Source organism: Anomalospiza imberbis, chromosome 11 (genome assembly GCF_031753505.1).
Source record: "Anomalospiza imberbis isolate Cuckoo-Finch-1a 21T00152 chromosome 11, ASM3175350v1, whole genome shotgun sequence".
Classification (NCBI taxonomy): Eukaryota; Metazoa; Chordata; class Aves; order Passeriformes; family Viduidae; genus Anomalospiza; species Anomalospiza imberbis.
In genome coordinates this window covers 10553070-10567134 of record NC_089691.1, presented here as the reverse complement: position 1 = coordinate 10567134, position 14065 = coordinate 10553070, and the positions used below count along the sequence as shown (strand labels likewise).

Below are 14065 nucleotides of genomic sequence, written 5' to 3'. Positions count from 1 at the left end.
GGAAAATTGTGTATGCTAATTTTGCAGTCATAAACAGAATAGTGATTTCTTATGTTCCTCTACTAATGTGCAATTTCATGTAACTGAAGCAGCTGTCCCTGTCTCCCTGAGGAACACAGGCCATGAATGTTCAGCTGTTTGTTTTTCTCATAAAGGTAGGATGGGATCATGATTGTCTCTTGCCATGCTCCTGCCTCAGGCCTTTCAGCAACTGACTTCCACCTACCGAGAAACAATTGTCACAAAGGGCAGGTAGGAAGATTGACCAAAGACTTTAGAACTGGCAAAAACTTGTTTTGGATTCTGAATCTCTGGTATCCTTAGTTATAGGAAATGGTCTTGTGTTAAATCCCATCAAAGTTTCTGAGTATTATTTCCTTGCCAGTTTCAAGTAAAACTGTTTTAATTGGCGATTAAAATACTATTTTTTGTCCAGTCAGGAATAGACTGCTATTGGTAGTCTCAAAAACTGTCTAATCCATCATGAGGCCACTGTTGATTTAGGATTTTGCATCGGCTAGGTGAACAGATGAGCATAGTTTGTAGCCTTGTGAAGGAACAAACTGCGTTTCCCCTGAGAAAATGCTGAGCCGTTTTCTCAGCATAACCCAGCAGTTTAGAAATTGCTCAGGTAAACAACGCTGGTGCTGCAGAGCAAGATTTGGGATCAGTATAGATGCTGGCTGTCTTGCTTTATTACAGACTTAATCAAGAGGAAATTTTAACAAAGCACGTGAATTTCTTTTGTTTACAGTGCTAACTCGTGTACGAAAACAAGTTGAGTTATTCAAGTGCCTGTATTTGTCTGGAAGTGAAATATCTAAAATGTCAGGTTCTTTACCCAGTATTTTGTATGTGTTTTCAGATTTCTGTAAGAACAGAAAGGTTTTTGTGTGAAGCTGTTGTAAAAACGTAGTTACACCCAGTTTTTATTATGTGTTAATTGCCTATTAGGCTTTGTAATTAATGTGCAAAGATTGACACTCCTGATACCAGAGCATGCTTACAATAAATGTCTGCTATGGTAATTTAATGCCTTTAATAGCCTTTTAGCAATCAGTTACATCTCAAATGCACTATAGGGCAATTTTTTTTGTAACTGAGGCTTTTGCTCACAGTAGAACTCCATTACAAGTGTACTGCAACTCTGTTTATATTCTGCTAAAGCAAAGATGTAACTGCTTTGATCTGGTTTCTGTTTAAAGATAAGATAAAAATACTATTATGCTTCTTTTCTGCCTCTTTTTTCACAGTGCAGTTGAGTTTAGTGATCATCTCTTTGTTTACATATCAGACACTGTGTTAATGTTTGTCTCTGTGGATAAGATTTAATATTTAATATTTTTCACTTGCTGGTAATTTTAAATATTTCTCTCTTGACAAGAGCCACCCAATTTTACGAACTTGGCCAAAAAATAATTTAATTTCTCCCCAAGTAGGGTGGTTGATTCTTTATAACAATTTAAAGAACAAGCTTTTTTTCCCTATTTCATATATTTACTTGAAGAATAAAAGTTATGACACATTTTGAGTTTAAAGATCCAACCAAGTAACTCCCCAAACTCTTATCTTTCTCAGTAGGACACCAAGGGACATGGCAGTTTGGAGTTCTGGAACCACTTTCTTTGCTTTTCAAAGTACCTCAATGTGAAAAACACCAATCACTTGTTTTTTAAAATCTTAAAAGTTTATTAGTAATAAAATAGTTATAAAAATAATAATAAAAACTTGGACAATGAGGATTAGAACACTATGAGACAATAAAAAGCAAAGAATTACGGATGTCTGGATGTTGGTGCCAAAAGCATGCCTTGCGAACAAAGGAATAACCCTTAAAAACAATAGCCTGTTGCATATTCATATATTTCATACGTCATGCATAAATTCCTTGCAAATTAAGAATTTTCCTGGTTTTTGTCAACTTCTTCCCCTTAATCCTGGTGGTTCCATAAAGACAGAGAGAAGGTGGAAGAATGTTTGTCTTTTCCGATAAGGAGGCCGTAACTCTTCAGATTTTTGTGTTGCTGTTATCTCTGTGGGAAGAGTTTCCTTTACCTTATCCCTTTTTTTGAGCTTGTAAAAAAATATCTTACATTGCAGAGTTTCTATTTTGACATTATATTGTAACTGAAAACTATATTTAACACACTACTTAAGAGCATTAATACAGCATAAGTTTCTAATGTTACACATAGAGTATTAATTTTAATATTTGCAAAAAGCCAATCATAAAATATGCATTTTTCACATCAGCAAGTCAGGCTTGCAGAAAGGTGCAAGTGTGTGGTTTGAAGAGAGCCTGGTTTCCTCAGGAAATGACATGTGACTGTGCTGTTAGTCTTGCCAGCAACTTTTGAACTCATTGCCCAGTTTCGTTTTTTAGAAGACATAAAAAATGCCAGAACAAATGAGCTCCAGTTTTAGCATAACTGCGTGTGGCTGAGGTTGAGATGCTGGTTAGGACTGGCGTGGCCATTCACGTCCTTGGTGAAGAACAGCAGCACAAGGGCTGCCGGAGCTGACCACAGCGCTGTCATGGCAGGGGGTCACGGAGGTGGCGAGTGCTGAGGTGTGGGACACAACCTGGGGGCTGCTGCCTCTGGAAGGACCTTCCTCAGCTGCCTGCAGCAGGAGGTGGGGTTCAGCTATCACCGTGTGTGCTCAGTGCTGAGCTGCTGATCTTCAGCTCTGGCTGTGACCACGAAGTCACATCTCACCCCATGCCATGTGAGTGCTGCTTCACCTCGTTCTGGTGCCACCACGGTCTCCTGGACGTAAGAAAGCAGCTTTTATCTTCACTGTTTACCCTGAACAAAGAGCCCATAGTGCAATATCAGAATAACAAACTTATCTTTTCGTTACTGTGCCACTTCTCCTGAGCGATTGACTCATCAAATGGCTGCGTATCTCTTCTTTCTCAGTTTGAAGTTGTCAGGGTTGGGAGATCTGCCTGATCTTAGATAACATTCTCAGTGCACCCTGCAGCAGCCTGAAATCCTTCAGCATGTGTGACCCCCACTTCAGTTGGAGGTGGGGAGAGTATCAGCTGAAGTGGACTCTTTTCACATCAGTTGTTCATAAAACATTGTTTTTGATGCATTTGGAAATGAAAAATGCTGTCCTGAAAGCACAGATAGTGTTTTATTAATCAAGAGATATTGTGTAATTCGAAAAAATCCAACAGCTTGGCTCCAGAAATGTTCTTGAAGTATTCAAAAGGAGTAGGATCACTCACCTAGGCTACCAACAGTAATTCTGGTATCCGTGACCATAAAGGAAATATTAAATACTTTTGCATCATCATTGATCAAATCAACATCCATTTGATTTCTTCTCTTGTGGTTTGACTCTTAGTTCAGCTGCTGTAGTGACTGGGGATATTGTCCTTGTCTTCCAGTGCTTTCAGTATAGAGACTGAAAAAGTCTGTTCTTTTGTTTTTGTGACTGGGGAGATTTTGAGTTTTTATAATGAAATATTTCAGCGTGTGTCTCTAATATACCTCGTTGAAACACAAATACATTAGCTATCAGCAAGAGTGAAAAAAAAGATAAATGTGCTCTAATTTAAAAGCATGGCATTAAAAGTTTCAGAGGAGACATATCAATCGAAAGTGTCTGGAAAAAAACCAAGACATCATGGAAATAAAGAACAAAACTGTGTGTGCAGATGTGCAAGTGCTATTAATTTCCTCCATTGGTGGCTCATCACTGTTCTGCTTTAAAGCAAAATCCCATTCTGTGCCTCACTTCATGTGTTAATGCCTGGTTTTGCAGGGATTGTAATCAAGAAGGAAAGGAAAAAACATAGGAGTGTATGTATCCATAGAAATATATATATATATTTAATATATATACTTATATATGCATTTTAGAAAAAAAAAAACAAGCTCTAGATATCTCCTACTGATAAATGCGCTTTTAAAAGAATGTTCTTTGACTTGGGACAAAATGTAAAAACAACTTAAGAGCCACCACTGGTATAATGTTATTTTAAAATATAGGATTCTGTAGTAATATGAAAATTATTTTAACAAGGTTTCTTGTATGCCCTTGTAAAATGGTCTTGGGCAGAAATAAATGTAGTTAGTGCATTTATATTGAAGAGAGTAGAAAACCTAACTTGTTGCTGACAAAAGTAGATATAAGTGAACATTTTCTTTCCTGAGTGGATATTTTGAATGGAGCTTTAATGGTACCACAGTTTGAACAGGGTTGAGTCCATTGCATTCAGGGTTTCTATAGTAATTACTATGGCAACAGTGATGCAGAAAATGTTCCCACGGGAGCCCAGCTGTGAATAATAACTAACTGAAAACATCTTGCTTTTGCATCTCATGTTAACTGTCCCTTCAGTGAAAGTATGAGGGGGTTGCTTACTTAATAGGAAGTCATTCTCTTGCATGAAGCCCCACAGATGTTGACAGGCGGGTCTGGTTTCAGACTAGAAACATCTTTTCAGTGTATTGCTGAAGTATCATCCCAAAGACCAATGACAAGTATTACAAATGTTAGATGTAAAATAGAAGTCACTGGCTTCAAATGTTCTATGTTGTAAAGAAACTTCATCAGCCAAATTTTTAGTATATAACCTGCTCAGGAACTGTAACTTAGTTTTTTCTTGAAGAATTATGTAAATCATTTACATATGACAAATACTGTTAATAAACACTGTCTTAGCCTTCTGACCTCACTGTGCAGCAAAGGTCAGGATCACACAAGTTACACGGTAGAGGTCAGTATTTGTTGACTTATAAATTTCCTTCAAAAACTCTTCTGTTTTTTTCAGAAATAAATTTTTCAGCGTTAAATTAAATATCCTGAAACTGTTGTTAAATCGAGCTTTCCTTGTACTTGTAAACTGGCCTTTGTGCATACAATTGCCTTGTTCATATTTATTTCACTTTCATTCAGAACAAAGGGGGCCAATCTGGTGTTTATGATATGAATAAACTTTGAAACTTGAAAGCATTTCAGGGCTTGATATGGTAGCTTCACTGTCATGGAGTAACGCAAAATACTTTTGGTACTCTGGGGATTTGTGGCCACAAAGAAAATTTCGAATGATAAAAAAAGGAAAACTAAACTAGTAAATATTTACAAGACTCTGGTAATTATTTTTGAGTTTTACAAAAATATGTTAAAGCTGAATATGAATGAAGAGCACTTTGTTAAATATGAGGAGAAAGCAGTTTTCTAAGCCCCAGGGGCTGATAATTGCTCTTAGTGTTATTTATGCAACTTAATAGGAATTGCTGTGCAGATGGAAATGTGATGAAATGGAGGTGAAATCACTATTTATTTGGGCCCCTGTGGTGTACAATCTGCTAGTAATGCAGGTGAAAGTCTTATAAGCAAAAATGTCTTTGTAAATCTAATATCTATGTAGCTTGATCTTGATGACTTGTATCTATATATTGCATGCTGATATCACATGCACTACAGATGTTTCAGCTAATGAGTCTCCTAAATATTTGGTTGCATTTATTGTAGTTACTGGTCTTGGTAATCTAATAGATGATAGGTGTTCTCTCCCAGTTTTCCTTGGATGCTTGTCTTTAAAACAACACTCAAAGGAAAAAGATAAAGTATCCTGATGTGGGATTAAAAAAAAAATTCTAAGTAAAACATCTAGAAATGGTGAAAGGTTGAAAAAGTTGAAGCTTCTTTATCCCTCAGGCTTGATATAAATATTGCAACATCCCATGAAAGGTTTTGTTATTGATAACACGATGAGGACAAGAGGAAATGACCTCAAGCTGCATCAAGGGAGGTTCAGATTAGACATCAGGAAGGAATTCTTCACCGAAAGGGTGGTTGGCATTGGAACGGGCTGCCCAGGGATGGGGTGGAGTCAGCATCCTTGCAGGAGCTCAGGAAACGACTGGATGTGACGCTTAGTGCTGTGGCTTGATTGACATGGTGGTGGTCAGTGAAAGGTTGGACTTGATGATCTTGGAGGTTTTTGCAGCCTTAATGACTGTATTATTCTGTGAATTTCTGACTTTCCCCCCACTTCTTAATATTCTGTTCTTTACTGAGCTGACAATGGGTGGGAGAATTTCTGTTGTCCATGTTATAGTTATGGCATGCTTGTATTTTGAGCAGGGCCCCAGGATGCTGCAGAGTTTAATCTTTGGTGAGATTTTGATGTCCAAGTTATTGACCCGTGTGTGACAAAGTAGCTAAGTGGAATTTGCCATGACAGCCTCCAATCCTTTAGGCATGCTGGAGGGCAGAACTAATGGAGACAGAAAATTGTGGTATAATTTGACTTTCCAAGAGAGGTAGTTACTGCATGCTGAAGATAAGTCATGGGCATGGCTGCATCCACTTGGAAGAGTTTAGTTTATTAGCTCTGGTGGTGACAGGCCTGTTACAATCTCAAGATAAGATGTTCTGGTCTGTCTGCACAGAGATTGCAGGAGTGGCTCTTGTCACTCAGTGTGAAACCTTTCATGCAAGAACAGTCTCACTCAGTGAACCATTATGCTGCAAGTTAGCCCTCTATAACTGATCACGTTTAATAAAAACAGATTTCTTTCCTTGTCTGACTGGCTTAGTGCCATATCCTTAAGAGCAAGGTGTGACAGTATCACGCAGCTCTCCTGAAAAGGTATGTAGGAGTGTTCTACTTTTCAACACAGAAAAGTCTCTAAATTGACTACAATGATCCTATATAACATTTTAGTTACAAACTTACATTTGTTGCCCTTTCAGGTGAAATGCAAGCTGTAATGCAGAAGAAATACGAAGTTGCAAATGAAGGATAAGGAACCAGCAGTACAAAAGTTTTAAATTTGTGTATAGGATTGACTTGCCTCCAGATGTTACTTGTTTTAAGTACTGTTGCCTGCTTTGTTCAGTGCTTCTGAGCTCTCTGAATGCCTGTTAGTTAATCACAGCTCCACAGGAACTCAACTTTACCTTCAGAAAGAGCCAGATGAGATGCATCCAAACGGGGCTTTCAGAACACACCCATGTCCTTTATCAAGAACATGTTGTGGTGGCACTTGAATGGATTTTGAGAGTGTTGGTTAGGTTTTCTATGGTAGAGATGAAAATGCTGTTTGGGTGGATTTTTAAACAGCGAAGAAATCCCTTGTTTGATTTCTCTGTGTGGAAACCTTTTTTTTTCCTGTCTAACCAGCAAGTATCCAGTCTTGCTAACCGAAGTGGATTTCCCAGCTTTAGGTTCTAGTTTGAAAACAAAACGAAGCAGACTTGTCTTTCCTTGAGCATGAGTGTTGTGAGGCTTTTGCTCCGGGGCTTGTCTCTTTCTGACTGTGATGATGGGGGCAGTTAAACCTTACCATCAGATCTTGTTTTTCCATGGACCAGAGGATCCTCTCTGGCTGTTGGGGGGAAATGGGCAAACGTTTCTTTTGAATGAGCAGTTGTACTCCCTGTAAATAATTCAGCGTGTCTCTGAGATACACAAGTGGGCTGAGGTAATGACTAAAAAATTAACAAATGTTATTGCCGTTTTTCTTCTGAATATAATTGAAACAACACAGGAATATTTTTAGGTGGCATAGTCAAAGTAAAGCTGTGAATTATCACTCTCATCTCAGCCTTTTATAATATTCATGAAACGGTGATATTTTTTAATAGAAACATTATATAGGACTCTTCACATCCTCCCCAGCATTAATGCAGCAGCAGAAAAAGTTGGGTCCTCCTTTGTGTAACAGCAGAAAAATTTGGGTCCTCCTGTTGGCCAGAGCCAGGGATTTCTCTTTCAGATGTGACAGAGTTCATGTATGTCAGGGGGATGCTTTTATAGTCCTGTATATTGATGGCATTTATTGCATCAACCTGCAATAATTAGAAATGAAGAAATAATTTATTATTTCTTTAAAGCTTTAAATCAAGCTTGTTATTCTTCAGAAGGTGAAATGTTACGTCATTTGGAATATCTGAGTTTTAGATCGGAAAGTAGCTCTTCAGTTGGCCTTCAGATTTTTTTTCATCTTTCATAAGGATGTTTTTAATTTTTGCAGGAAATGAATCAAATACAGAAATGAAAAAAATGCATTTTGTAGCTTCTTTGGGTTTTGTTAGGACTATTTTATGTAGGGTGCATTGATTCACAGTATAAATAAACATGTTCTGCAGAAAGCATGGGAAAAGTGTAGGTGTGTGACAGCTCACTGCTACATTACCTGCTTTGTCTCCGCAGCCACTTTCACAGGCGCTGTTTTTCTTTCTTAATGCATTTATGCCAGTTCGTGAGAGTAGGACAGTAAAAGATTGTGTTCGCATTCAGGAAGTCAGCACAGCAGCTGAAAATCAGTCATCTGGTTTTTTCCTTAGTATTTTTGTTTCTCTCAAGACTCGAAGTGTTCAGTCTTGCTCTGCTGAGTGGCCTCCCCGCCCCCAGTTACTCATTTGTGATGAGCTGCAGGATGAGGCTCTGGCAAATCAAACATGCACCCAGTCTTAGAGTTACTTTGCCTTTTGCAACAGAAACGCATCAAGTAAACTCTCTATATGAACTTAAATATTTTTCTGAGCCAAATTCTGTTGTGTTAGATTTGCTTTACACTTCTGGAAAATAAATGGAATTTTCCACAATCGCGGTTTGGTGCCAAAATGCACAGGCTTAGTATAGAAGAGAAATATTGTTTGAGATTACAAGTGGATGATTCAATGTTTTTTATTAAGTAGGTCAAAGCATGAGCTTTTTTCCTGGTTTTAAAATCAGTACCAAAGGTACATTATTGTTATGTGTTATTTAAATATCCGGGAAAATCTGTATTCAAAACTACTGTTCAAAGCTAAAATGTTCTTGCACATCTCAGGCTTCATCAGGTAAACCACTTTGACATTTTTTGTGTGTAGAATTTAGTATTACAACTATTCCAGTGCTTTATGACCAGTGTTTTAGTGTACATATTTGATAGGTTGAGCAGATGACATCAGCAAAGACCAGATCTGAGCAGTAAGTGCTATTTATTATTTAACAGTATCTTTGTAAAATATTCACAGCTGTAGTAACAACCTTTATTTCTGCAGATTGAAAAGAAGTTTTAGTTAGCACAGTTTGTCTCCAAGTGGTTTGAGCTTTCCTTGTATTATCTGAGTACTCATGTAGATTTGAAAAATGAGCTTTTATCTTTGAACGGATGTAGCAGCTGAATATTTTAAACAAAACACGCACAGTTTGGATATTCATATCTTAGAAATACTCTTGTAGTCAGTGATTCTGTGTGAAGATAGACTGGAAGATCAGATGAAGATGTAGAAGTTGCGTGAGCTTAATATAAACTGCCATAAACTGTTCACTTAACTTATCATCATGCTTCAAGGCAGATAAAACTTTTTGTTAGTAAATGTAATAGAAACTTTTAAACATTCAGTCTGTATTTTACTTTTTAGATTCTTTTATACACTTTTACCTACCAATTGTCATTATATAACTAACCTACAGCAAAGGTTGCAGAAAAAAGCTCCGCTGATTTATTCTGAGAGGCATGTTAATTTAGTATGCAAAAATACTTTTATAATATATGCATAGTGTGTGTGTGATGGAACCTAAACAGAAAACCCTGTACATCTTAAGGACAAAAGCATTTGATTCCCTAGGCTACAAAACAGTGGTAGAAGCACCTTGGTCAAAGCAGGTGCTAGAGCACAGAGGGAATATATTAGCAGTGTCAGAAGTTCCTGCAGCAATAAAAGTTTTGTTTGACAAAATTCTAAATTATTCTTACTGAACTGCAGGATCACTAGGAACTAGCAGTAAGCAAGTCAGTCATTCCCTGGTAAATGTTTCAAGGGGTCTAAGATATATTTGTGTTGCTACGGAGTGAAGCTGCCATTTCCTGGTTTATATTGCCAGTGCTGGAGCTTAAAGGTGAAATGGAGGATACACAGTTAAAACTTGTGCTGATGAAGAGCAGCAGTTTGACACTCAGAGGGATGGGCTCAATGCTTAGTTTCTCCAGGGCTGCCTCTCCAAGGGACAGATCCCACTTGTATCTTCCTCACAGTGGAGGGACTTGGTTTCAGGTTTTATTCCCAAGGTAAACTTTCCACAGCAATCCCCTAGCCAAGCTCAGATGGAACCCTCCCTCTCACTCTCTGAAGAATTCCCCTATATCCCCAAACTTTTAGTCTTTCCTTCTTAACACTGTGGTGCCCAGGAGATAATGTTTTGGTGCCTTTTAGCTAAATGAAGAGAGATCCACGAGTAAGAAAGGTCAAATGTTAGAAATTACAGCTCTGAGACTCTCGTTGTAAGTAATTTTAGGGAGGAACTCCTCCTCTCTTAATCTCTGTGATCTCACCAGGATCTAGTCTGTGATAACCCATTTGGTGCATTTCAGGAGTGTTCATCACAGTGCATTCAGTTATAGGAACCAGCTCCGCCTCACCCTTGACATTTGAAAAATCCTTACTATAGTATCTGAATAACTTATTTTAGATTTATGTGCCTCTAAAAGTCAGGTCTGCTCATTGCTTTTAATGCTCATTAATATCGCCTCTTTTTTTCTTCAACCTAATGTTTTATTTGTTCTATCTGCAACCTACTTATGCCAATGATGATTTTTATTATTGGTCTTGTAAATTATTTTGTTACAAAACTAAGTGCATCTAATACACTATTGGACCAGTATCCCTCCTATCAAAGTGTAATATCTATTTGCTGTTGCAAAAATAGAATTCCTTGACAGTTTTGTATTTAAAATATCAAATAGCTATTTATTATTTTAATAGTTTTATAACACAGGCTCTTTCTTAATTAGCTCATATCCTTCTGCACTTCAGAAAGGATTTATCCAGTAAACAGAATGATCTGAGGTAACAATAGTAATGTATTAGTAGGAAAAAAAAGAGCAAAACATTAATTGAAAATTTGTTTGAAAAAGCTGCAATACTTTATTTCTTTTTCAGTACAGTTTTCATTGATGTTGACAGTGGGAAGACCAAGTGATCAAAATAACTTTAAGATAGTGAAGGACCAAACTGAAAACTAAATGAGCACTTGCTTTTGATAGAACTAAATTTTGTCACTTGAGGTGCATTTGAGAATCAGAAGATTTATGTTACTTCATTTTCATTGAGAAGTGTGTTAGGCTGGAAAATGTTGGTTCAGAATGGTGATCGTAAACAATTGACAAATATGTTTAATCTAGATCATCCCTAGTTATGGGAACAGTGAGATTTCTGAAACAGTCTTTCAGGAAAATGGCGGGATAGTTCTTTGCTGTTCTAATATCTCAGTACATTTGAGATGGGCTGTATGAAGTGTTTGTTTGTAATGGGAAAGGAGACTTCCCATTCCCATTGAAACATTCACTGTGTTCCAGACTTCAAATGCCTCTGATAGAGCAGAAAATAGGGAAATAATAATCAGGCCAGATGCATGAAAGTGAAGGTTTTTGAATAAATTATTTAAGGTAGCACACAGGGTGCTAAGTGAGTCTAATGCTTCAGTCTGGTTTTAGAAGAGTGCTGCACACATTGGGTGGAAAAAAATATCTTGTGGAGAATTTTGTTGTACCCTGATATCAGATCGGGTAAGCAAGTCATGGAGGAGCATACAGTGACATCCATATGCTTCTCTTTTTAATTAACTCCTTTTGGTAAAACTACATTGTTTGATTAGGCTGCTGCATTTAAGGCCCTTTAATAACGCCACAGTGGCATTAAAAAGAAGAGTTAGCAGACCATTGTGAATGATGGGGAGATTAATTCTCATCAAAATGAAGTAAGGCTCTTGACTGATAAGAGGGAAGAGGATACCTATTGTGATAGCTATTGCAAAATGTAAATTTGATGTGTTTGCTCTTCATAAAGACTGTCTGTTTTTGTGTAGTCTGGGTTGCTGTCAGTGAATGGCAAAGTTACAGACTGACGATAACAATTGCTTAGTCATCCTTCTTCTGCTAGATGGACTTTACTTGAGTGTAGATGGATGATATGACAAATTTATTGCTTATTACAGAGTTCTCAGTTCTTACTACAGAATGATTGGGGGGGACAGATAGTTTTTAATAGAGTAATTAATTTCCCTTGGAATATTGTCTAAACTGTCATAAACTTGTTTTATTGAAGTTGAAATGTCTTTTGCTTCCCCTACATACATCTTAGTTAGTATAGAACGACTGCAATTCTTAACAAAGTGGGAAAATAAATGCACAGACAGCATTAAAATAGAAGATAAAAATTATGAAATGTAAGTTCAAACATATATTTTTTTAAGAATTACTAAGAAGCACCACTTTCTATAAAGCTCACAGTACTTTCTCAAAAACCGGACTGGTTTCCAGTGTGAGATCATCTGTGAATAAAAAGGTGGAAAACACCAGTAGGACAATTGGTAATCTGTGTAACTCGCTCTTGTTTATCACATTCTTCTCTTTTTATAATACACTTACTGTTCCAGTGAGGCTTTTATGTTAGAAATTCAATTTCAAGATATTTTAACTTGGAAAGCTGTAGTGGAAGATGTATCAGTGGGACAGTCTTTAACACTAAAGTCTGTTGTGTGTGCTGCCTTGTGCTCTTTAATGACTTTACCAATGCACTTCAATATTAATATTTTTTCTGTTGGCAGGCTGGTACAGTGAAAAACTAAGAAGATTTACATCTCAACCTTTGATGTTACAAAAATTAATTGTCAAGATTATAGTTGTTTGCATTATGCTGGCATCTAAAAGTGTTTACTGTGATCACAGTTCTGTGATGTGATTTAATGAACATGAAAACAAAAACGTTCATACAGCAAATATTTTACACCAAAAAATAGAAGACAGAAAAAAAGACAGTGGAAACTACTGCTCTCCTGATTGTAAGAAAAAAAAATGGGGTATGGTGTGTTGGAGTCCTTCAGGAACTATAAGCAGCAGGAAGAACTTGTGTGTTAGTTCAGTGCTTTAACTTCAGTGTCTGTCGTGTTATTTTTGGATGGTGAGATTTGACAAGCAGCCATTTAATTTGCTGAATTTTAACCAAGTTTTTATGTTCCTGTTACTATTTGCGGTCACTTCTGTAACATGTCTAATTGCAAGGTTGGAGTTGCAGCGTGCTCAGCACTTGGCTCCTGCTGCCAAACCATGTGCTGGTCTGGTCAGCTTCAGCAGGTCACTCGAGCTTTGATCTGACTTCATGTGTAAAATCTCAGCAATGTTTGCCTACCTTTGTGAACTCATTGAGGATCTTACCGGTAAAAGCACTCATTAGGAGAGAAAGGAGAGAAGTGGGCCATGTTATGGTTACTTTTCAGAAATAATTGTTCAGTGTTAATTATAGGGTAGGAGAAAGATTTTTTTTTTTTTGTTGTTTTTTTTTTTTTTTTTTTTTTTTTTTTTTTTTTGGAAGGAGTAAAACCAGAAGTCAGCTTCTAGTTTTTAGCGTCACACAAGAGCCTGGCTAACTTGCTTTTTTATGGCTTTGTGTAGCTCCACTGTCAGGATTAAAGGCTCTGAAATGTCCCCCTCCAGTCCAGCTGCACCATCTTGCATCACGTGGCATAATTGCAGCTTCAAAGATTGTTTGGGTCAGGGTTGTCTCTGCTGAAAATCAGTGAGAGGAATAAGTTGCTGTCAGACATCAAGTCAGAGTATCTCTGAACGCTTGAAAGGCTGCCATGTCCCTTAGTGCTCAATTTCATTTAAAACATGTAACTGCACTGAAGACAGAAACCTGTCAGAGGTACAGCCAAGGAAGTCTAAGTGTCTTAGTACTTGAAGCATGTGTTTTTCTTTTCTCCCTCTATTGTCATTCTGTTACTCAGATAGAAAATATGGCAGCTGAAAATATAAACACTTTTCTTTGTCTCATCTTGCAGGCCGAAACAGCAGCAACAGAATAATTTTTCCTTGTTTTCTTCCACCAAGGGCTGGCATTTCAGAGGGGTAAGTTTTGTATTGTTTTCTTCAGGGTATAACATTCCTTCCTGCTGCATTCTGTTGCAGTTTAACTTTGTAGTTAAACCATGATCTGTTAGGACTAAAATCAGCAAACAATTAGACTGGAACTTTTAATTTTGCACCCTCGTTAAAAGGTTTTCTAAAAATGCCTTTTTTTTTTTTTAATGTGTTTGATTGTATTCTTCTGA

At 37.3% G+C, this 14065-nt stretch overlaps 3 protein-coding genes across 29 annotated transcripts in view; 2 read left to right on the top strand and 1 right to left on the bottom strand.

Annotated features, from left to right (window-relative positions):
* IL17RD (interleukin 17 receptor D) overlaps positions 1-13862 on the top strand; it is an 82800-nt gene extending 68938 nt beyond the window's left edge. For all 3 annotated transcript variants that reach the window (XM_068201810.1, XM_068201812.1, XM_068201811.1), the window contains one exon: positions 13796-13862. The gene's annotated coding sequence lies outside the window, so the exon portion shown is untranslated. The remainder of the gene's footprint in view (positions 1-13795) is intronic.
* Positions 1-14065, bottom strand: part of SLMAP (sarcolemma associated protein) — a 455854-nt gene that overhangs the window by 329011 nt on the left and 112778 nt on the right. The window lies entirely within an intron of this gene.
* ARHGEF3 (Rho guanine nucleotide exchange factor 3) overlaps positions 1-14065 on the top strand; it is a 111599-nt gene that overhangs the window by 24593 nt on the left and 72941 nt on the right. For all 4 annotated transcript variants that reach the window (XM_068201817.1, XM_068201815.1, XM_068201816.1 and 1 more), the window contains exon 3: positions 13796-13862. In XM_068201817.1, coding sequence (XP_068057918.1) covers positions 13796-13862 — 67 coding nt within the window. The remainder of the gene's footprint in view (positions 1-13795; positions 13863-14065) is intronic.